Consider the following 22,980-nt stretch of genomic DNA (forward strand, 5'->3'; position numbering starts at 1 on the left):
TCTCTGGTTAACATTCTGTGGCCTTTCCTAACTGTATTAGTTAACTAGAAATAACTCTATCTGTAACAAAGTGTGAAATTAAAACTTTTCACGGTTTGCTCTCGTGCATTGCTCGAAGTGGGTGTTAATTATAAAATTCACCCATTTCGGTTACACTTTGAAGGTTCGTACCGTATTTGCTGGCTGATTATTGTATAGATATCATTAGAGCTAATGTATCTGTCGCAGCCGGATCGTATAATCCGCCGTATTACATTACGGCTGGCCGCATTACAACACAGGGCCGCTTTGTAATGCGGCGTATCAACGTTTAGCCGGATTGTCATTTCAATACGTTCTTCAATACGGCGGCCCACGTTTAGCCGCATCGTACTACTACTGAATTGTAGGGTGACCATGTCCATACTAAGCATGACATTACAGGTAAAGGATTTTGTAATCATAATAGAGTAAATCTATCATATGGACTTCCATTAAAGTATCAAAATGCTGTTCATGGGCACTACTCGGATTGTAGGACCTTCGGAATTATTATTCTTCATCATCAACATCACTCCTGGACGTAGGCCTCTCCCAAAACACGCCACTGGATGCGATCCACAGCTTTCCACATCCAATCATAACCAGCCACCTTTCGCAAGTCGTCACCCCATCTAGCCTGAGGGCGTCTCACACTACGTTTGCCTAGTCGCAGTCTTTTCAAGATCAAATAAGCTTTGCCGGCCAGATATATATTTTTTGACCCAGTAACATTATCTGAAAATCCGCCGACCAGCAGAATCCATGGTCACTTTAGCTGTTTGATGTGTGTTATAACTTTTGTACGTTTTTCACTGTACCGCAATGATCGGAATAGAAATTATTTAATTTCACGTGAAAATTGTTCTTGAAGTACTGTTTACTAGCATATATAACACGATTTCTTCGTTTTAATCATCATCAAATATCTGTATCCAACGCCATTATTGTTGTTATGTCGAGCAGCGCCACGAGTGTTAAAAATCGAAACTAAAATCATTCAAAGCGGCGGCTAATCTCTCGCCGTATTACATAACGGCCAGCCGTATTGAATGACGTATGATGTCGAATACAATCCGACGCATTTTCATTCAGGCGTATTCAATACGGCTAAACGTTGATCCGCCGCATTACAAAGCGGCCCTGTCTTGTAATGCGGCTAGGCGTCATGTAATACGGCGGGTTATACGATCCGGCTGCGACATATCTATAAGGTTCTCAAATACCTAATAAATAAATATTTTTAAGTATTGTACTCGTATGGACGCACGTAGATGCGTTTTCTGTGTGGTAAACTGTCCGTGCTTTTTATATACTTACAAGCAACCTTCGGACACATAGCGCAAAATTCTGCGTGTGATACAATATTCACGTATAAGATCAACCACTTTAATTAGTTCAAAATATACCTATTGAGTATTTACCACGTTTTGTTAGGTAATATCAGTCGCAGTATCACCTTTCAAGTCCAATGTTCATCTAAGTTTCAAAAGTTTACTATCTCCGCACCTAGTTATATGAAATTTATAGCTCCCGTCGCTTACATTTTCATACTTTGCAATATTGTGTGCACAGCGTTATTTCTACTCCATCAGAAACTTGGGAAAACTCTTCATCAAAACGCCCACGAGGAAGCTGCCAAAAGCTCTAGAGCTTTTATGCTTACTGCAAAGTGCAAACTTGGACTTCGGTAAATAACGGCCGCATGACCGACGGCCTTACCTTATCTGGTTGTGGTTGGATGCAGAAGACTGAGGACTGAGTATTGGCAGCTACTTGCCTAGCAACGCATCGTGCATAATAACGATTTAAAAAAAACTTTATAGGGTGTCAAACAACACACACTGAGAACAAACAAAACGATCATGAATTTATAATAATATGTAACTTACTGTAAAATTGTACTTGAAACACTGTAAACTCACCCACCACAAAAACTTTGACCTTAAAATGTTTAAATACAAGGCAAAACCCAGCGGAAAAGCTAGCATTCACAAATAAGCTTCTTAAAGTAAAACCCGTTCCACATTTTACACTGTTTACTAACAAGTCTTGCAATAGCGCCCCAGATGCAGTCTTCAAACAATAGAGACTGTTTATTACTCAATGCCGTCGCTATATGACTGATAAGGAGATGTAGAATACTGGAGATAGCCTGTGTAGCGATAAGGAGATTCATTGGAGGTTTGTCTACCGCGCGGATAGGATTCTAGTGGGAAAATTTTGGAAATGTCACCCGATTTCCATACACGGATCTCCTTCGTGGCTAGGATTACATACGTGTTTGTATTTTCCGTTCTGTGATCAAGTTTATTTGCCTACACATTAAGAATCGGTTTTATCTTGTTTCGTATCTCGCGGGCATCCGTTTGGCTTTGAAATATTGACATTAGACTTTCAAATTATTGCCCTCACTAAACTAACCATTCTAGAATTCAGCTACCTAACAATAACAAAAAAACATGCTTTATTTGCCCAAACACCACCACATTAAATCTCACTTTAAACATAAAAAGTCGGACGTGAAAAATTCCGCAATCAATTCTACTCACGCGCTTGTTTAAAAATGTCGTGTCTGAAAGTTGGCTTCTCTCTTGTTCGCAGCTTCTCCCAGAAGGTGGATGAGGAGGAGACGGGAGGGGGGGTTCCTCTGCACCCCCCTGACGGGTTCTACTCGCACCAGCACTCGATCCACTCGGGCCACCATGGCATGCACCAGGAGCCTGACCGAGGGTATATGGAGGGGAACAGATATGTTGCCGCTGCACATCGCCCTATGCCTGGTGAGTTTTTACATGTTTTTTTGGTATTTATTTCTTATGGCCTGTAGGACAAGGCTCCGGCTAAATGGGGTGACGACTTGCGAAAGATGGCTGGTAATTATTGGATGAGGAAAGCTATAGATCGTATAGATCGCATCCAGTGGCGTGCTTTGGGAGAGGCCTACGTCCAGTAGTGGACTGCTATAGGCTGATGATGATGTATGTCAGATGTAAACTGAAACCTGCATTTTTTATATTTTGTCATTTGTTTTGTGGTGCAAATAATATTCATAATCCGTGTCTATAATCCAATACAGTTCAAATCCTTAATCATAAGCCACTTTAGTTATCCTATAACGGAGCATGCATTATGTACGCAAGGATCGAATATCAAATTTGCATGGAAATTACGATAGCCATATCCCTTTCACCGAGCTTCAAGGAAATCGTCTTCTCACTGCAAGCGTTGGGCGAGTCCATCTTCTCACTTTATTAGCGTCGGGCGAGTCCATTTTGGAATTGCTCCAAGACTGAGTAAGCTATTTAAATGCAGTATAATATGAAAATACGTGACTGTTTTGGGCAAGAAATTCGTCTGTCGCCAAAAACGTTAATTTATGTTTTTGCACGCATGGCGCGTTATGTTACCCGCGTGCGATAAATGAAGGTGTTAAAAGTTTGTCACGTAACCAACAAAGTTACTATCGAGAAAAAACATATTACACTCACGGGCAATGAAAAGGTTCCACTGAGAAAAGCGCCAAATTAATCTTAAACGGAAAAGGCTAGCTTAATGACGCCTTCTGCATCATTGAAGTATATTTAACAGAGCATCAGGATATTACCAAAGAAAACGATAATATTTTGCACAAATTCAAAATTAAACTTCTGAATAAAATTGGGGTTGTTTGGTGTCGGCATTTTGTGAGTGCAACTATTTCATTGTCCGTAAGTGTATTATGCTTTGCTAATTTCCAAAAGTTTTATATCTTGTACAGTACGGTCAGGTGCAGAGAAACCTGACCCCCCTCTCATAGTAACAATGTTTCTGAGAGGGGTCAGGTCTTTCTGCCCTTTACTGTACATGGTAATGGATCCCGGTTTAGCATGTCTAACAAAGATACTTGAAAACTGGCAAACAGAATTCCTGTGTGGCCGACGCTACATCAATATTAGCATCCAACAGTAGTTAGCCGTAAACAGAAACAAGAGAACCTAGGGGATAGCGGATAAGTTTCACGTTTACTTCGAGCGTCTGTGTTAGTACTGATAGTTAGGGTCATGCAAATTGTAGTTTATTTTCATTAGGGCTGCCCGTAATAATTGGGAATACCGTATCGGGTATTAATATCCTTGATATATTTCCTAGCTTTATTTGTAGGAATTCCGGAATAAAATACACACAGCTGTATAACGATTGAGTGTCATCCAAATCCGTTATGTAGAATCACTGTTTTATTATAAATGCTAAAGTTTGTTTGTACACGCAATACAAACAAACTTTAGTAGGTATTTATGAAAAAACATATCGTCAGCATATTTTTCTCTACAAAATGATTGAAACGATTTTGACGAAATCCTGAAAGTAACCTAAGTAGGAAACCTTATTACCTAGACTTACATCATTTCCCGGAACCACCACTAAAAGCTTATAAAGCTCTCAAAGAGCTAATAAATAAAACAAAATGATACACCAGTATACTAGGACTTAATACAATTAAGTCTCGAAGTTATAAAAGGATATACAGGGTGTTGCAATAGTGTTATAGTAATCCGAAAGGGGGTAACTCAGGGGGTAATTCTGAGCCTTTTTTATTTATGCTACGTTTGGAAAGTCGTTAAAATAACTCATTATAGTAAAGAGTCACGTGACCACCCCCATACCTCTTTTGCAACACCCTATAAAGGCATACATATGACAGCTAAGTAAGGACAGTGTATGTACGTAAAGCTTGGTAATATGGCACTCCGTCTGTCGTGAATTTTTAGAGCTTCCTACAAACACGTTGAAGCGACGCGTCTTCCATTTAGCTATTCTGTTTTTAGCTTGGTATTATGTAGATTTTTTGCACAGACTGGATGGTTTCAGGAAGTAGCTTTTTTACTAAGCTATTTTTGAAGTAAAAACCAAGCTTCATAGGATACGTGAAAGATATCGTTGTTCGTAGTCAGAGATATAATTTTAATGCTTCAGCCCCTATGTTTGTGTTAAAAAGGTTTCACAGCTTCATTTCAACATAATATTTCAGCAGTTTTTACTGAAACAAATTTTCCGGAATCTTTCGGAATCCATTTTACCCCCCTTAAGTAAGCAATAACAAAGTGTCCTCCAGAGAACTGCAACTCCGATTCGTCAAAACCAGCCAACCTAACCTACCAGCACCAGCCTTCACACGCACACCCTTCATCATTAACCATAACCTCTCTCATTCCCAGCTCTGAACCACTCTAACTCGTCATGTTCATCAGCGTCCAACGCCAGCGTGTCGGGCGGCCCGCTGACGGGCGAGCCGGCGCCGCCGTTGTTCATCGCAGCGCCACCAGAGGGCTTCGGGCATGCGGTGCACCAGAGCAACAGGTGGGTACTAGAGTAGTGGGTGCGGTTAGAGGTTCGGGAGTCTGCCGGTAGATGGCGGTGTTTTGGGTTTTGGTGTTAAGGGTAATTTAGTCGTATGGGTTATAGGGGTGTTGGGGGTAGCTCTATTGTATTGTCACTGCTGGGTCTAAATACCTTGGGATGGTGGTTAAATGGTAAATGTATGCAAAAATTGGCGGTGGAGCCAGGAAATTACAATGTGGTCTTAAATATGTTTATTATTTATGTCCACGCTATATTTGCTACTGCAAAACTTATGTAAATTACCTATGCATATGTTGACTATATGGTGCTAATCACTAAGTGTGCTTATTCATGTTTATACAGTTGGAGTTGGAAACTACGGTGTTAACTTCATTTTTATTTCTTATCTTCTTGCTCTTGTATACCAACCTTATGTTATGTTCTCTCAAATACTACATGTTTCTTCGTTTCTGTACTGAGGCTTTGGGTGTATTACAATTTCTATGTTCCTTTCCTAGGCGTGGAACAGACGTGTCCATCATGGGGACATCTGGAATGACACAAAAAGATCCAAGTTTACCCCAAAAACGGGGTAAATTGGCGCGAGGGTATGTGCACACTGGAATGCCTTGTCTTGTGCGCCCTTTACCTTCCTTACTGAACTGAGCTAACCATTGTCATCTCTTTCACTCATTCATCGAGTAAACGAGACCACATCAAGATTCTTTATGGGACTAATATCGGCTAAAACAAATTCAAATAAAACTTTTTCATATAAGTTAAGTAATGTTTTTGATGTAATTTGTGTTAGCCTCTATTACCCACAACGTCTATACTTTTGAAACCACTAAAAGCATGGCATTTTTACTAACAGAATAAAAGTCTAATATGGCATGTTTTTGCAGTTGAAAGACCTTAACTCAATACCTAACTCTTCTACACATTAGCAATCATGACTACCTACCACAACATTATGAGTCTATCTTCCTAAATTGTTACAACTTTCAGTAGTTAGAAAACTTGTTCAATCAAAAACGAATATCTTTCAATAAAAATAAGGACCTCCAAACATACAATACCCCTCATAATTATGAATGACAAAATTATACACAAAAAAAACAACTGGCAATTGCCCTAGAAATCATTCATAAAATGCACATTCCCAATCATGAGAACCCGCATAAAACAAAAAATACCTACCAAATACCTAACAAATGGTTACTACAACACGCAACCCAACTTACCCCAACTTAAGCACAGATTTACCCCAAAGCTTTGCTCCACCAATACCAACCTTACTCATTCTTACTTCCCACTAAAAAATCAATTTCTCGTTTTCAGTCGTTATGAAATGTCTCAAGACCTCCTGGATAAGCAGACAGAGATCTTAGAGAGGAGATACGGTGGACTTCGTGCGAGGAGAGCCGCTGTGACTATCCAAAGAGCCTTCAGAAGACGGCAACTGCTGAAGAAGTTTTCAGCCATTACGGCGATGGCCAAGGCGGCCGATTCAAACAATAGACGAACGCTTCAGGAAGGCGATCATCAACTAGTCAATGGTAAGTTGCAAATTTTGTATCGATTATTCTAATTAATTATTTTTCAATTACCTATTCATTTTTTATTAAAAAAACTACAATGACATCGTCATTTTAGTAATTGAAATTCAAATAGTGTTTACTTCGATATTAATTTAAAATGTTTGTTTGTATCTACCTCATTGAATGTGTATGTGTGGCATATATACTTATTTAATCAATCACAAAACCACATTCATATCGATTTGCACTTCAGCACAATCAACCAGTATCTTCAACCATTATTTATTTATTTATTTATTATTATCATTCCACGTTTCAGGTAACGATATCTACGGGAACTCGTTACTCCAGAAGAGTCCGGGTGGCATGGAGAAGAGCCTGGCGCTCACCAGACCCATGCGGTCCATGTCGCTCCGGGAACGACATGATGTGGACATGAGGTATGAATACAATTTTAAACATTTATACTTCTATTTATAAAACCTCTGAACCAAAAAGACTCTGAATTTCAGAGGATAGTTCTCTTCCAATGACTGTAATCTGCTGTTTCTTGTTTATACATGATATTGCACAATTGGTATAGTAAGCCAATTTCGAGTGATCAGTGACTTCTTTGTAATATTTCTACTACTCCACTTACTAGTCACTCATTACCTACATATAATATTAAATTATTATAATATTTTCCAGCAACCACCTACAAATGCAGATGCAAATGGAGAACCAGAGCGACGTCGAAGCGATGTTGGCTCGCGTGCAACAGTCCGCGCATCAGATCCACATGATCGCGACGGAAATGCCCCACCACCGGGGCGACGGCGACAGTGGGGTAAGTGCGAGCAAAAAGTATATTGTAACTGTCGATTGTTTAATTGTTTAGCTTGTGGTAAGTTTGTCAAAATGATAACTTGCTGCTTTTAGAATTTTCTGCCATTTGTATGTATAGGTATGGCTTTTTGGGGTAATCTTGTGCTGTATTAACTTAATACACTATGGCAGCAATTAATTATATGGGGTAAATTTGTGTTAACAGCTAACACATATGGGGTAAAATGTGATACTGGCCTGTGAGTCCTGTCACCCACGTAATAAAAACTAATAAATTAGTTAAGTAACATCTTATTAATTTTATTATTGTTTTTATGTACCATAAAATGTACACTATAATATAATAATATTTTTATTACCAGGTATGCGGTTGCTCTGTCAGTGGGTCGGTGACAAACATATCGACGTCCTCGTCGCACAATGAATCTCTACACAGCCACCAGCTGATGAATAACTCAGGTGAGATAACACTATCTCTTTCACTCTCATTGCTCATTGTTCACAAACATTGGCTGTTTAAGCCACCTATCGGTACGCAACGGACGCTCCAGTGTGAATTTCTATACAAAGATATAGAAATTCATACAACTGCGTCCACTTCATCTGCATTTCTAACGCTGTTTCTCCATGCATTCATGAGAATCCATTTGGTCCGAAACGTACGATATCGAAAGGTAGACGCTTTCCATGAACCGATACTTTTCGAAATTTTCACGGGTTATTAGGTTTAATGTAAGTATCTGGATAATAATCTGTTTATCTATAAAAGGTAGGATACGAAGCATTCCAGTTGAACTAAAGTGGTATCTGTGATTTATAAACAATACTTACCTACATTAAATATTAAGAATAATATCAAACACATTGGTATTATCACACGTTGCATTCATTGCTTAAATTCTTATGTAACATAAATAATCAATTAAGAAGATAATTAAAACAACGTATTGGAATACTTTTGCCAAACAATGGCAAAACAAATTTGTTTTAATTTTGTGCCAGTCTTTCGATGCCTTAACGGCATAATGGCGTTCAGTGTCATAAATTGATTTAGAAAAAGTGTTATTTAAAATCTAAATTGAGGTTCATTATTATTGAAAAAAAAAACATTCTTTGAAATGCGTTAGTATACACAATGTTATCCAGTAGCTTTTATCCGGGGTGTTATTAGACTTACAAGTGATGAATACTTAGTGTGGTGTCGATACATTTTGATTAAAATTGTTGTTTGAGCGGCTATTCCCTCTGCGCTATGCTAAGTTTGATCAAATTCAGGTCTATATCATTATTGAGGTAACTTCGTAAGACTTTGCAAATCTTTTCTTGTTACCTGGTTAAGTTACATATTGAATTCCCCCCCAGGCCCAATATACGGGAACCTGCTATCCTCCGGCGGGAAACCCCTCTCGTCGCCCACGGCGCGGCAGCAGCAGCAGCTCGCCGCCATCCAGGCCGCCGCCGCGCGCAGACTGCCGCCCGAGGTGCCTAAGAGGACCAGCAGTATTACCCTCAAGTAAGTCTAGTGTACTTACAGCACATAAATAGCACGTTGGCACTTAGCAGATAAGCAGAGTAGATAATACACGCACTGAGCACTCTCGGAATAAATGGTCCTTCGAGCCGGATATTCCGAGAGTGGCGCCGTCTAGAGCTCAGTGCGTGTATAAGCTGCTCTGCGTCTGTTTTTTAACCTCAGATACTAAATTGACAGATTCTGAACCCCCTTATCCCCTAATTCGTAGAACCCATTTTTCTTGACACTACCAGAGCGAAAATTTCACGCGCGGAGAGCCTAAAGTCTGTTTTTTTTATCTCAGGTACTAAAGTGATAGATTCTGAACGGTTCATCAACAGTCGATTGTCCCGCCAATAGTACGATACTCTTACGAGTCACTTAATAGCGTGACAATTGACTATTGAACCGTTCAGAATCTGTCAATTTAGTATCTGAGATTAAATCTGCATCTACGAAGAGCTATCTTACCTTTCAACTCTCAATAAAAAACCCGTGTCGCCGCGCAGAGTGTGGTGCCATGTGTCCATGTCGTTTTTCACTCATACACAATAAACACCTTTATCACCTCTATCCTCTATTACCAATACAGATAGCCCATTCCTTTACATACCCGGAATTATAAGTAACAACTCTTATTGAAAAACCGCCTCTATTCCCCAGTGCCGAGAGCCCAGTGTCGCTGCGTCGCGCAGACTGCGGCGCCGTCGCGCGCGGCGGCTCCATGTCGTCGGTGCAGTCGTCATCATCGTCGTCGTCGCAGGAGCACCGGCACCACTACCACCAGCCGTACCAGCCGAGGGCTCCGGTTAGTTACTTTACATAATACATAGGTATTGCAAGGTGTTGCAAAAGAAAAATTTAGTTTGCCGGCTACATATATACGGTACGTAAGCCGGTTCGACTACCACCAGCAGCTGCTGTATCAGCCGAGGGCTCCAATTAGTTAGTTTTTTAATAAATGAGTACAGGATGTTGCAAAAGTAAGATCTAGTAAATAGGTCCGCACGCGAATAAGGTTTGGCGTCCGTCGCGGATGAATTGGTGGTTCAGTGCGATGCGGATCGTGATCGTAAGGTTTCATGCATTTTACCGTCTATCGCGGACGTCCGCGTATATCATCCGCGTTGCACTGAACCGGGCCTAAGTGGTTCATTTCGAATCGTATCAGGCTGTGGGCGTGTACAGTTGTACACCAGTGTAACTTGTATTTTCAATTCCATATCTTCAATGATTACTTCACAATATTCCTAACAATTATTTAACAATTCCAGGAGCCCCACCTCCTGCAAGAGCACGTGCATTCGCACCGCGGAGCCATGTACGGACCTCCTGAACAGTACACCGTGTGGAAGCGACAAGACAACGCGCCACACTACGACGCGCCGCCGCCGCCCGCGCCCTGCTGCCGCCAGCCGCCGCCGACGCTCAAGGTATGGGGGGAATTATAAAATTGATTAAATTACGGTTCTTGGGGTGTTTGAATTGTCGAAATCGGTTTGATAGTTTAGGAGATAGAGCGCGTCAAAGAAACTGTTTCAAAAAGGGGCTCATAAAGAGTAGTAAACCGTGTGGAAGCGGCAGGACAACGCACCGCACTACGACGCGACGCCGCCGCCCGCGCCCTGCTGCCGCCAGCCGCCGCCCACGCTCAAGGTATGTAGGAGAGTGTGTAGGGGGAGATATGGCGGTTCTGACCGTGTTTGAATAGTGAAAATCGGTCGGATAGTTTAGGATACAGTGCGCTTTAAACAGGCATAAGAAAATATACATGGACTTCCTTATAAATAGATTACAAAATTAGTTAGTAGTTATATTAAGTGGAAATGAGGGTAAAAAAGTTGTTGCAGTAGTTGGGTGCCAAACCTACCACAAATTATTATACCTATGTACGGTGGCCTGCGCCTAAAAGTATACAGGCGGAGTTTTTAAAATAGCGATCTCAAGCTCACATGCTGCTCAAGCACATCCACATAAACACCACTGCTACATACATCACACACAACACGTCCCCGGATTTATATCAGATGTAGCTGGTCCCTTCATCATCAGGGATCGCTATTTTAAAAACTCCGTCTGTATACTTTTAGGCGCAGGCCACCGTACATTATAAAACGGTATACATTCAGAGCAGTATAAGTAAGTTTCATTTAACAAATAATGAACTATCAATTCCTCTCCCCCAGGTCTCAGAGACGGTGCGCAAGCGCCAATACAGGGTGGGACTAAACCTGTTCAACAAGAAGCCGGAGCGCGGCATCGCCTACCTCATCTCTAGAGGGTTCCTGGAGAACAGCCCTAGGGGGGTGGCCAGGTATGCTATAACCATAATATTGTAATATATTCTCCAATATTTAAAAATTTTAGATGAAAAATCTAAAGTTCAAAGTTTTGGGCACAAAAGTTCGGTCTTTTCGGTGAAGATACGGTATACTACTAATATAGTACTAATATTATTGCGATTAGTGATACCTCTTGTTTATCTGTGGTTTAAAATTTTCAAAACCAAATTGTAGGCGTGACCAATTTGATGTATTAAACATGATATCTATAGACAGAAACTGAGAGAAGACACCTATATCCATGCCACCCACCTTTATGCCATGAAAATCCCTGAGCATATTTATGAATGATAGTTCCCGCCTTATCTTTGTGCTACTGAACTAAGATTTGTCCTGTGAACTTAACTTATTATTTTATCACTGAGTATCTATGCGAATAACAAAGTTATCATCTATTGAATTCCAGATTCCTGATAACGCGCAAGGGCCTCAGCAAGCAGATGATCGGCGAGTACCTCGGCAACCTGCAGAACACCTTCAACATGGCTGTGCTAGAGTAAGTAGAAGTTTTAAAAAATGTACTATTTGATATTACGGTAAAGGTTCGATAACAGCCAGGGCGCGCTGTCGCTGGCTTCGATTCGCCGTCTTGTCGCCTTATAACATTAAATCAACTGTCAGCCCACACCTTACTCTAAACCGCTACTAGAAGCGAAAAAAGGCTACCCCACCTAAGTCTTACCAATCTATACTTACATTCTGACCATAATTGTAGATTTATGTCTATTAAAAATATGTATAAGCCACAAGGGAGACGCTGGCTGAAAACTTGGAGTTATACCACTTTATTCCTTTGAAGGTGTGGAGGTGTTCCACTAATCTACTTTTGACTTATGGATGTTTCATTGCACATTCTAGAATTCAGATTATAGCAGTCGGTATCCTTGTTTCTGTCTAAAACAAATATTAATTACCCCCTTCACAGATGCTTCGTAAACGAGCTCGACCTATCCGGCATGGCAGTGGACGTGGCCCTCCGCCGCTACCAGGCCCACTTCCGGCTGCCGGGCGAGGCGCAGAAGATCGAGCGACTGGTGGAGGCTTTCGCACGGCGCTACTGCGCGTGCAACCCCGACTTCGTGCAGCGCCTGCGCACGCAGGATACCGTGAGTGTCTACTGTCTAGGCTAGAAACAAAAGCAGAAAGAAAAACGGTTTGAACGTTTGGGAGTTAAGCCACGTTTAACTGATGTCAAACTTCCATGTGCAATCTTATCTTGACTTCGTGCAGAGAATGAGGACGCAGTACACTGTGAGCGGAGTTTTGTGATTGGTCGATAATAGGTTGGAAAATTTAGGGAGTAGTAGTCTCTCTTATGGAACATGTGCGAGTTGGAGAGAGACCCATGGGACTCAATCGTCTCCTCTTCTTATTGCTACTACTTACCACCACGCTGGCCTAGTGCGGGTTGGTGGACCCCAACACAAGCAAGCTTGTACTGAGAGAGTTGTCGGGTAAGTCAGATGTTTTCGAGCCGGCCTCTGACTAGGCTTAACGACTGCTGCCGAAGCAGCAACCGGGACCCACGGCTTAACGTGCCGTCCAAAGCACGGAAGCTTCCATAAAAGAACCACTTGAAATCGGTCACCCATCCAATGGCTGACCGTACCAGTTGTTGCTTAACCTCAGTGATCAGTTACGATCACTGAAGCCCGCTCGACTACGAACGCTTCACTACTACTAAAGATATATGAAGAAAAAAAACTCCTGTAAAACTTATGGATGCAATAAACGATTGAGTATTGAGTTTATGTTTATAGGCTTGCGCCTCATCGACTGTTTTACATTAACATCCGACATCATGGGTCTTTTCAGTGGAGTTTTATACGTATAATCTTCAAAACAAATACTTTGTCAGTTAAATCACCTTATTTACCTGTAATATTTTACTAACATTACTTTCATTCTTTCCCAGATATTCGTGCTAGCGTTCGCCATAATAATGCTGAACACCGACCTTCACACGCCCAACCTGAAGCCAGAAGCTCGCATGTCTCTAGACGACTTTGTGCGCAATCTACGCGGCATCGACGACTGTGGAGATATAGACCGGGACATGCTCGCCGGGATATATGACAGGGTCAAGTGCAGCGAGTTTAGACCCGGCAGCGACCATGTTACTCAGGTTTGTGGGAGTTTTTTTTTGCATGTAACATAATAGATAGACAGACAGATCCTCTACACCTTCAGCCCTCAATTTTGTAAAAATATAATTTGCCGCTGCTATACAGTGTGACGAAATGGCTATGTAAGTCGTGATCCAAACGAAACAGGATGATTAGAGACATAATTATTAGCAATTAATTCCATTACAGCACGCCCCCGCCCTCTTGTACCGCCAGCAAACAAAGTTATAAAACTTTTGCGCAATCTCAAAAAAGTGTTTTTTTTTTATTGTTAATTTATGAAAAAGCTGTTAAAACTTGTTCAAAAATCTACCTCCTTGGGTGATGAAAGCACAAGCGACAATAATCCTCAACTTTAGCTGCCTCAACGCAACATGTTTTCTTTCCAATACTTACCATACAACCCTTAAACCAAACCTTACTATCCTCTCCTCAGGTGATGAAAGTGCAAGCAACAATAGTGGGCAAGAAGCCCCAACTAGCCCTGCCGCATCGCCGCCTCGTGTGCTACTGCCGGCTGTACGAGATCCCCGACATACACAAGAAGGAACGCCCCGGCGTGCACCAGAGAGAGGTGAGTCTCACATCATCATCATCATCATCACGACCCATTACGTCCCCACTGCTGAAGCACGGGTCTTCTTCCAATGAAGGAAGGGTTTAGGTCTAATCCACCACGCTGGCCTAGTGCGGGTTGGTGGACCAGACAAGTAAACTTGTTTTGAGAGAGTTGCCAGGTAAATGGGCAATCCGACTGTCAGATGTTTTCAAGCTGCCCGACTAGGCCATAAATGACACATAGTTAATTAGTATTTAGTGCACGAAAGCCTCAATTAGCCCTCCCGCACCGCCGCCTGGTGTGCTACTGCAAAAAAAAGACTAAATTGAAAATAATGATCAAATAAATAATATCAATAAGATCCTGTTCAGAAGGTAGCCGTGGTTTTATAACGCTTTTCGCAAAACGCTCAATTTTACCTTTAGCTGACTAAAAATTTACCACACACTCCTCTACCCCCAGGTATTCCTCTTCAACGACCTGCTAGTCATCACGAAGATATTCAGCAAGAAGAAGTCGTCGGTGACCTACACGTTCCGGCAGTCGTTCCCGCTGTGCGGCATGATCGTCAACCTGTTCTCTGTGCCGCGTGAGTATGATTTTGAGTCAACTTTGTCATTGTCATTATAATTATTAGAGAATTAGGGAAGTTCTACTAACGAAAATTATCCGGTCCGAAGGTAGGTCCGCACAAAAGTAGTCTGACGAGTGACGCATCCACTATGCTATAATATGTATATGTCGCAGGCATCTGGTTTAATCTTCTGTTTGATTGAACCACTAGCCCGTTCATTGGATGGCGCTATTCAGTTGTATGACTAAAGGACAACTCGTCAAGTCGTTGATTAAAACGTTCGACATCTTGACTGAACGTCATTCAGCGAATGTCGTTTAATGGGATATAGTATAGCAACTTTGTAATGTCTAGTTAGACTGAACATGACCAGACAAGAGTCAACAAAAAGACTATGTTACAAAGCTCTTATCTCACAAATTAACCAAACAATAACAATAAACGTACCTTCATATTGTTGTTCATAATTATCCAGTTTCGCCACAATTTTTTCTTTGAAACTAGCCGTCCGCGGCGTAATAATAGGTAAATCCATGTTGTCACACTATTTTAACACGAATAACGCACTAGAAAGCTAATTAATTTGCAAAAAACTAACAATATAGTTGCTTTTTGTGTCAGCTGTTAGCTGTTAGACGCCATATTTGTTTTTTTCACCACCTGACTGATTTTAAGTCAGCTAACTAGTTGGACGTTTTGTGACGCTTGTACAATCAACGTTCGGCCTAGTCATACAACTGAATAGCGCCATCCAATGAACGGGCTAGTGGTTCAATCAAACAGGAGATTAAACCAGATGCCTGCGACATATATACGTCCGGCGCAACCTGAGCAGTCAGCGACTTATGCTAATCTGACTGGCTAATCCTTTCACGACGGTTACAGATAGTTCAGCCGCCATCGTTATTTGGTCCACTGTCACCTCACCTAGCAAATTTTAAGAGTTTAATCCATGATTGTGCCATCATCCAGTGACCATGATTTTCTGACGAATTACCTCTCGTATGACAAGCCATTTGTATAAATAAATATAAAGCTACGTAACCTCGGTGGGTTTTCATCCATATTTTCATTCTCTGTTATTCATTGTGGTGTCTAAATTTCACACCAGTCTACCGCACTTTTAAAATATTTCTTTCTTGTCTTTCTTTCTAAAAAAAAATATTTCTTTCCCCCACAGACTACCCATTCGGCATCCGCCTCTCTCGGCGCGTGGACGGGCGCCGGCTGGCCACGTTCAACGCGCGCAACGAACACGACCGATGCAAGTTCGCTGAAGACCTGCGCGAGAGCGTGGCCGAGATGGACGAGATGGAGGCCATGAGGATCGAGCAGGAGCTGTCTAAGGGGAAGGGGAGGCCGAATAATAATAATAGGAATGGTGAGTCAATTCAAATATTCAATTTAATACACGTGATAAACATGGAAGTAGAAAAAAAGGCGGAAGGAATCTCACTAACTACAAAACTGAGGCACCATAATGGCGGCGAAATGAGAGTGACTGGGTGCGTAGGTGAGCCGTGATTGGCGCGCGGCGGCGGGCTGACTTACTTTGAATGTGAATGTGTGTGTGTTGGCTCGTCGTAACCTGAAAGTTTGACTTACTTAGGGCGATTGCCTGAGTTTTTAGTTAGCGAGATTCCCTCCGCCTCTTTTTCTACTTTGATGAGTATGTCTTACTAAGTATTTGAGTGCAAAAATCGTAAAGTCAAGATCGATGCAAGTTCGCGGAGGAGCTGCGCGAGAGCGTGGCCGAGATGGACGAGATGGAGGCCATGAGGATCGAGCAGGAACTGTCCAAGGGCAAGGGCAGGCCGAATAATAATAATAGGAATGGTGGGTGACACTTGATGAATGATATTTCATTTGTATTTAAAACTTATGCTGCTTGGCTCTTCCTGAGTCTTTACTATCATAAAGGCAACATTCTATAATACTTAGAAAGCACAAACTGTTATACATTCACCCGAAAAAAAATCAGTACAGACTGAACTTTGCCCAAGAAATCCTCTCAACCTTTATTATCGTTCTTCTCGATTTTTAACCAGTAGAAATTCTTGCATATTTTTTGCAGCACTTTGTAATAACTCAGTCAGAATCAGGGTACGCGGAACGAGTCCGTTATCATCGTCAATAAAGTGTTTTAATTAAAAATAATGTTTTTGTTGCAGTGATGGAGAACCGTGACAGCGGCGTCGCTGACGTGGACGTGGACCACCAGCCCTGCCTGGACCACGTACACCAGATGCACGGGTAAATATACATACTCATGAGATCATCATCATCAGCCCTATATCGCCCACTGCACTAGAATTATAGGGCTTTCCTTAGGAGCGCCACAACAGTCTGCCCTCAGTCTTCATTATCTAACCACCACAGGTTACCAGTCTAAGATTGTTGGTTCAGAACGTTGCAACGGCATTTTAAAGTGGGTAAAAGTCGACTTCTGCTAGTATATGAAAAACAAACATACTTTCTGTGAGCCCCTTCGACGCGACTCACAACTATAACGAATTCCGGATGGTACGAATCTAAATGAAAACACCAGTATTAATTTTCACTATTCACCTCGAGTGTCTCTGGAGAAGTTCACTATTCGAGCTTGATGTTTACTGTTTGACTGTTACTATTAAACTGAACTTAATGTGCGCCGGACACCTCGCTTTATATAGGCCGGCGGGCGATCTTCCCGAAAGTTCCAGAGATACTCGAGGTCACACTATTTATTATTATTATTACTAAGTAGGTATAAACAATCCATACTTATCTACTAACTATAAGTACCTAACTTAGCATCTAGAAAGTTCGCGGACGTTGTGGAACATTCCCTAACTACTGTTCTAGAAGCTTCCAGACTATTGTAGATCTATTGAATCCATACTAATCCTTCTAGAACTTTATCGAAACTACTGGAAAATTATAGAATGTTCCAGAACCTTCGCGAGTTCTACTCTATCTATCGATTGTCGCGAACATTACTCCCGCCGCAGCTCTTGTAGCTGAACTATCCGCGGTCGCGACATCTTCGTCGATGGGCAGCTCCTCGGTCATCTCCATGGTAGGCGCCCGCAGGATTCATGACGTCTCCTTGCTGCTGAGAATCTCGCACATACTTCTCCATCCATCGTGCCCAATACTTGTCCGTTAATCTCTTGTCTATGAGATCCAGTCTTCTAACTGCCAAGTCACACTTGCTGTTGGACACTACTTTCCGCAGCAGTTCGGTCTCTCCCGCCGGTATACCCTTGAGTTTGTCCGCCAGAAACGGTAGCGCATGCCGATCTATCTCACTATCTGTCGGACTATCGAATTCTGTAGGGAGATGAACCGTTTTTATGGCACTCACACTCATCCTACGATTCTCTAGACTACAATCTTTGATCGTGTCTATGGATGGTGTGAGTGCTCCGACAACTTCAGCTGGGGGTGGCAGTGTAGGCCCCTCACTTTCAGCACTGACTGGCTCACTTGTCGATGTTACACTATTTTCAGGAGCCACTCTATTTCCCTGCAGCGGTTTGTTCCGCTGTGGCTCCCGCCGGTTTTCACCGGCGATTATGTCTTCCGCAGGTTCAGGCGGGACATGCACCTGGCAAACTGCGACTTCTTTCGCAGGTTCAGGCGGGAGAAGGCAGGGCAAGGCTTCCACCACAGGTTGGCTGACGACGACATTTCCCGCAGGTTCAGGCGGGACTTGGCACATGGCGACGTTTTGCGATGCTCGTGCGAGTGTACTTCTCCGAACCCGTGCTTGTTTAAACTCTTCTTCTAGTGCGGCGACCTTGGCTTCAGCCAATTTAGCTTTTAATTCTTCTTCCTCAGCTTTAGCTTTAGCTGCAGCTATTACTACCAGAGCGTCAGCTTTAGCCATCTCTTTTTGTCGCTCAAGAAGTTCCAAGCGAGCTTGTAATTCTCTGCGCCATGTTCGAGAATCAATGTGGCGCGATAAACTTGGTGGATGTGAAGTTCCGTTCTTCGACGATCTAGACTCGTAGACATTTCCTTCTATTTGCTCCTCTTCCAAGTCCTCCTCTAGCGCGGCGACCTTGGCTGCAGCCAATTCAACATCAAGCATAGCTGTCTCCGTTTTAGCTATGGCCGCCTCTTTTCGTCGCTCGAGAAGTTCCAAGCGAGCCTGGGCCAATTCTCTTCGCCGTGCACGAGAAGCAGTGGAGCGTGACGAACATGGAAGACATGATCTTCCCTGATTTGTCGATGTTGACTCGACACTATCTAATACTATTGCAGCGCTGACTGCGGCGGCGGGGGCAACGGCAGTTGTGACACCGGCAACGACTATAGGGCAGGGTGGCAACAATGGCGGGGACAGCGTCTCCGTCGTCGGCTCTGACGGCGGTTGTGGACCTGATGTACCTCCTGTGGTTGCACCCAATGCCGATGCGTACTCCGTTGCATCTGCAGACCTCTTCGTGGAGACGGCAGATTTCACGTCCGTAGTCCTCTTCACTGCGTACGACTTCTGAGACCTCGTTACAGGCATCTTCTTTTCTTCCAATCCGGATGCACGAAGGACCATAAATGTGAGGTCACTTCACGAACTAATACGAATGCCGGCTCGAATATAACTATCCGGCTCGAAGGACCATAAATGTGAGCCCCTTCGACGCGACTCACAACTATTACGAATTCCGGATGGTACGAATCTAAAAGAAAACACCAGTATTTATTTTCACTATTCACCTCGAGTGTCTCTGGAGAAGTTCACTATTCGAGCTTGATGTTTACTGTTTGACTGTTACTATTAAACTGAACTTAATGTGCGCCGGACACCTCGCTTTATATAGGCCGGCGGGCGATCTTCCCGAAAGTTCCAGAGATACTCGAGGTCACACTATTTATTATTATTATTACTAAGTAGGTATAAACAATCCATACTTATCTACTAACTATAAGTACCTAACTTAGCATCTAGAAAGTTCGCGGACGTTGTGGAACATTCCCTAACTACTGTTCTAGAAGCTTCCAGACTATTGTAGATCTATTGAATCCATACTAATCCTTCTAGAACTTTATCGAAACTACTGGAAAATTATAGAATGTTCCAGAACCTTCGCGAGTTCTACTCTATCTATCGATTGTCGCGAACATTACTCCCGCCGCAGCTCTTGTAGCTGAACTATCCGCGGTCGCGACATCTTCGTCGATGGGCAGCTCCTCGGTCATCTCCATGGTAGGCGCCCGCAGGATTCATGACGTCTCCTTGCTGCTGAGAATCTCGCACATACTTCTCCATCCATCGTGCCCAATACTTGTCCGTTAATCTCTTGTCTATGAGATCCAGTCTTCTAACTGCCAAGTCACACTTGCTGTTGGACACTACTTTCCGCAGCAGTTCGGTCTCTCCCGCCGGTATACCCTTGAGTTTGTCCGCCAGAAACGGTAGCGCATGCCGATCTATCTCACTATCTGTCGGACTATCGAATTCTGTAGGGAGATGAACCGTTTTTATGGCACTCACACTCATCCTACGATTCTCTAGACTACAATCTTTGATCGTGTCTATGGATGGTGTGAGTGCTCCGACAACTTCAGCTGGGGGTGGCAGTGTAGGCCCCTCACTTTCAGCACTGACTGGCTCACTTGTCGATGTTACACTATTTTCAGGAGCCACTCTATTTCCCTGCAGCGGTTTGTTCCGCTGTGGCTCCCGCCGGTTTTCACCGGCGATTATGTCTTCCGCAGGTTCAGGCGGGACATGCACCTGGCAAACTGCGACTTCTTTCGCAGGTTCAGGCGGGAGAAGGCAGGGCAAGGCTTCCACCACAGGTTGGCTGACGACGACATTTCCCGCAGGTTCAGGCGGGACTTGGCACATGGCGACGTTTTGCGATGCTCGTGCGAGTGTACTTCTCCGAACCCGTGCTTGTTTAAACTCTTCTTCTAGTGCGGCGACCTTGGCTTCAGCCAATTTAGCTTTTAATTCTTCTTCCTCAGCTTTAGCTTTAGCTGCAGCTATTACTACCAGAGCGTCAGCTTTAGCCATCTCTTTTTGTCGCTCAAGAAGTTCCAAGCGAGCTTGTAATTCTCTGCGCCATGTTCGAGAATCAATGTGGCGCGATAAACTTGGTGGATGTGAAGTTCCGTTCTTCGACGATCTAGACTCGTAGACATTTCCTTCTATTTGCTCCTCTTCCAAGTCCTCCTCTAGCGCGGCGACCTTGGCTGCAGCCAATTCAACATCAAGCATAGCTGTCTCCGTTTTAGCTATGGCCGCCTCTTTTCGTCGCTCGAGAAGTTCCAAGCGAGCCTGGGCCAATTCTCTTCGCCGTGCACGAGAAGCAGTGGAGCGTGACGAACATGGAAGACATGATCTTCCCTGATTTGTCGATGTTGACTCGACACTATCTAATACTATTGCAGCGCTGACTGCGGCGGCGGGGGCAACGGCAGTTGTGACACCGGCAACGACTATAGGGCAGGGTGGCAACAATGGCGGGGACAGCGTCTCCGTCGTCGGCTCTGACGGCGGTTGTGGACCTGATGTACCTCCTGTGGTTGCACCCAATGCCGATGCGTACTCCGTTGCATCTGCAGACCTCTTCGTGGAGACGGCAGATTTCACGTCCGTAGTCCTCTTCACTGCGTACGACTTCTGAGACCTCGTTACAGGCATCTTCTTTTCTTCCAATCCGGATGCACGAAGGACCATAAATGTGAGGTCACTTCACGAACTAATACGAATGCCGGCTCGAATATAACTATCCGGCTCGAAGGACCATAAATGTGAGCCCCTTCGACGCGACTCACAACTATTACGAATTCCGGATGGTACGAATCTAAAAGAAAACACCAGTATTTATTTTCACTATTCACCTCGAGTGTCTCTGGAGAAGTTCACTATTCGAGCTTGATGTTTACTGTTTGACTGTTACTATTAAACTGAACTTAATGTGCGCCGGACACCTCGCTTTATATAGGCCGGCGGGCGATCTTCCCGAAAGTTCCAGAGATACTCGAGGTCACACTATTTATTATTATTATTACTAAGTAGGTATAAACAATCCATACTTATCTACTAACTATAAGTACCTAACTTAGCATCTAGAAAGTTCGCGGACGTTGTGGAACATTCCCTAACTACTGTTCTAGAAGCTTCCAGACTATTGTAGATCTATTGAATCCATACTAATCCTTCTAGAACTTTATCGAAACTACTGGAAAATTATAGAATGTTCCAGAACCTTCGCGAGTTATCTACTCTATCTATCGATTGTCGCGAACACTTTCTACACCATACCCTTTCCCAAGTCGACTTCTGCATGTATATTGCTAGTGTAAATCCGACACAATATTGTCCCTTTTACCACTGTAAACGACTGATTTCACTTTCAACCATTTTATTGTGTCCTTTTGAAGAATTATTTCGGATGCTAATAGTGTTATTACCACCCACAGCTACATAGTATCGAGCGTGGCGGTGCCCCCGCCCCCCTCCTGCCCCGCGCCCGCCGCCCCGCGCCTGTCTCAGAACCCGCCACCGACCAACATCATCAAGCGGAATGTGCTGAGCAACTCGCTGGTTGATATTAATGATCCGGGTGAGTAATACTGTGTTGAGTTTTTGAGTACAGTAGCTTTTTCCGCGAGCCTCACGGTTTTCCCGTAGGCATTCCGGGATAAAAAGTCTATGACTAAATGTGTTAATCTGGGTGTCAGCTTGTTGTATAATTTTCATGAAAATGCGTGTTGTAGTTTTTTCGTGAAAGAGAAAACATAAGTACTCACAATCTTTCTCGCTATTAAAAATATCACGAATTAAAAAGTGCTTACCCATGATACTCACCGACATTATATTCCCTACTCCAGAATTTTCAAAATAAGCGCAATGCATAGATACATTAGGTACCCCTCACATTACAATACAATACAACCTTATAACCTTCACCTTCACACCTCTATTATTTTTTGATTTTATGATCAAGTACTAAAGTTTCACCCTCCATTCGCAGTGGCGCTAGCAGCAGAACGGCTCCAACGTCGGGGCTCCGTGGGCTCCCTGGACAGCGGCATGTCGGTCTCCTTCCAGCACCAGCAGGGCTCCCGTACCGCGCTGCACCGCCCCGAGCAGCGCTCCCCAGGTAGGCACCTGCGCGGGTAGGCAGAGGCATGTTGATGCAGTGGCATGTCGGTAGGACT

At 43.3% G+C, this 22,980-nt stretch overlaps 1 protein-coding gene across 13 annotated transcripts in view; it reads left to right on the top strand.

Annotated features, from left to right (window-relative positions):
- LOC119691836 (IQ motif and SEC7 domain-containing protein 1) overlaps positions 1–22,980 on the top strand; it is a 147,428-nt gene that overhangs the window by 121,269 nt on the left and 3,179 nt on the right. For 9 of the 13 annotated variants that reach the window (XM_048630959.1, XM_048630960.1, XM_048630972.1 and 6 more), the window contains 20 exons: positions 2,623–2,801; positions 5,217–5,358; positions 5,859–5,948; positions 6,682–6,899; positions 7,201–7,321; positions 7,572–7,710; positions 8,072–8,168; positions 9,072–9,222; positions 9,886–10,030; positions 10,497–10,655; positions 11,409–11,536; positions 11,971–12,060; positions 12,490–12,670; positions 13,480–13,689; positions 14,127–14,264; positions 14,712–14,838; positions 16,004–16,204; positions 16,995–17,076; positions 22,240–22,382; positions 22,794–22,922. In XM_048630959.1, coding sequence (XP_048486916.1) covers positions 2,623–2,801; positions 5,217–5,358; positions 5,859–5,948; positions 6,682–6,899; positions 7,201–7,321; positions 7,572–7,710; positions 8,072–8,168; positions 9,072–9,222; positions 9,886–10,030; positions 10,497–10,655; positions 11,409–11,536; positions 11,971–12,060; positions 12,490–12,670; positions 13,480–13,689; positions 14,127–14,264; positions 14,712–14,838; positions 16,004–16,204; positions 16,995–17,076; positions 22,240–22,382; positions 22,794–22,922 — 2,870 coding nt within the window. Of the gene's footprint in view, positions 1–1,847; positions 2,301–2,622; positions 2,802–5,216; positions 5,359–5,858; positions 5,949–6,681; positions 6,900–7,200; positions 7,322–7,571; positions 7,711–8,071; positions 8,169–9,071; positions 9,223–9,885; positions 10,031–10,496; positions 10,656–11,408; positions 11,537–11,970; positions 12,061–12,489; positions 12,671–13,479; positions 13,690–14,126; positions 14,265–14,711; positions 14,839–16,003; positions 16,205–16,994; positions 17,077–22,239; positions 22,383–22,793; positions 22,923–22,980 lie in introns of those variants that run through there. The other 4 variants (XM_048630970.1, XM_048630961.1, XM_048630969.1 and 1 more) reach the window with 4 other exon arrangements.

Source organism: Plutella xylostella, chromosome 27, assembly GCF_932276165.1.
Source record: "Plutella xylostella chromosome 27, ilPluXylo3.1, whole genome shotgun sequence".
In the NCBI taxonomy this organism is placed as follows: Eukaryota; Metazoa; Arthropoda; class Insecta; order Lepidoptera; family Plutellidae; genus Plutella; species Plutella xylostella.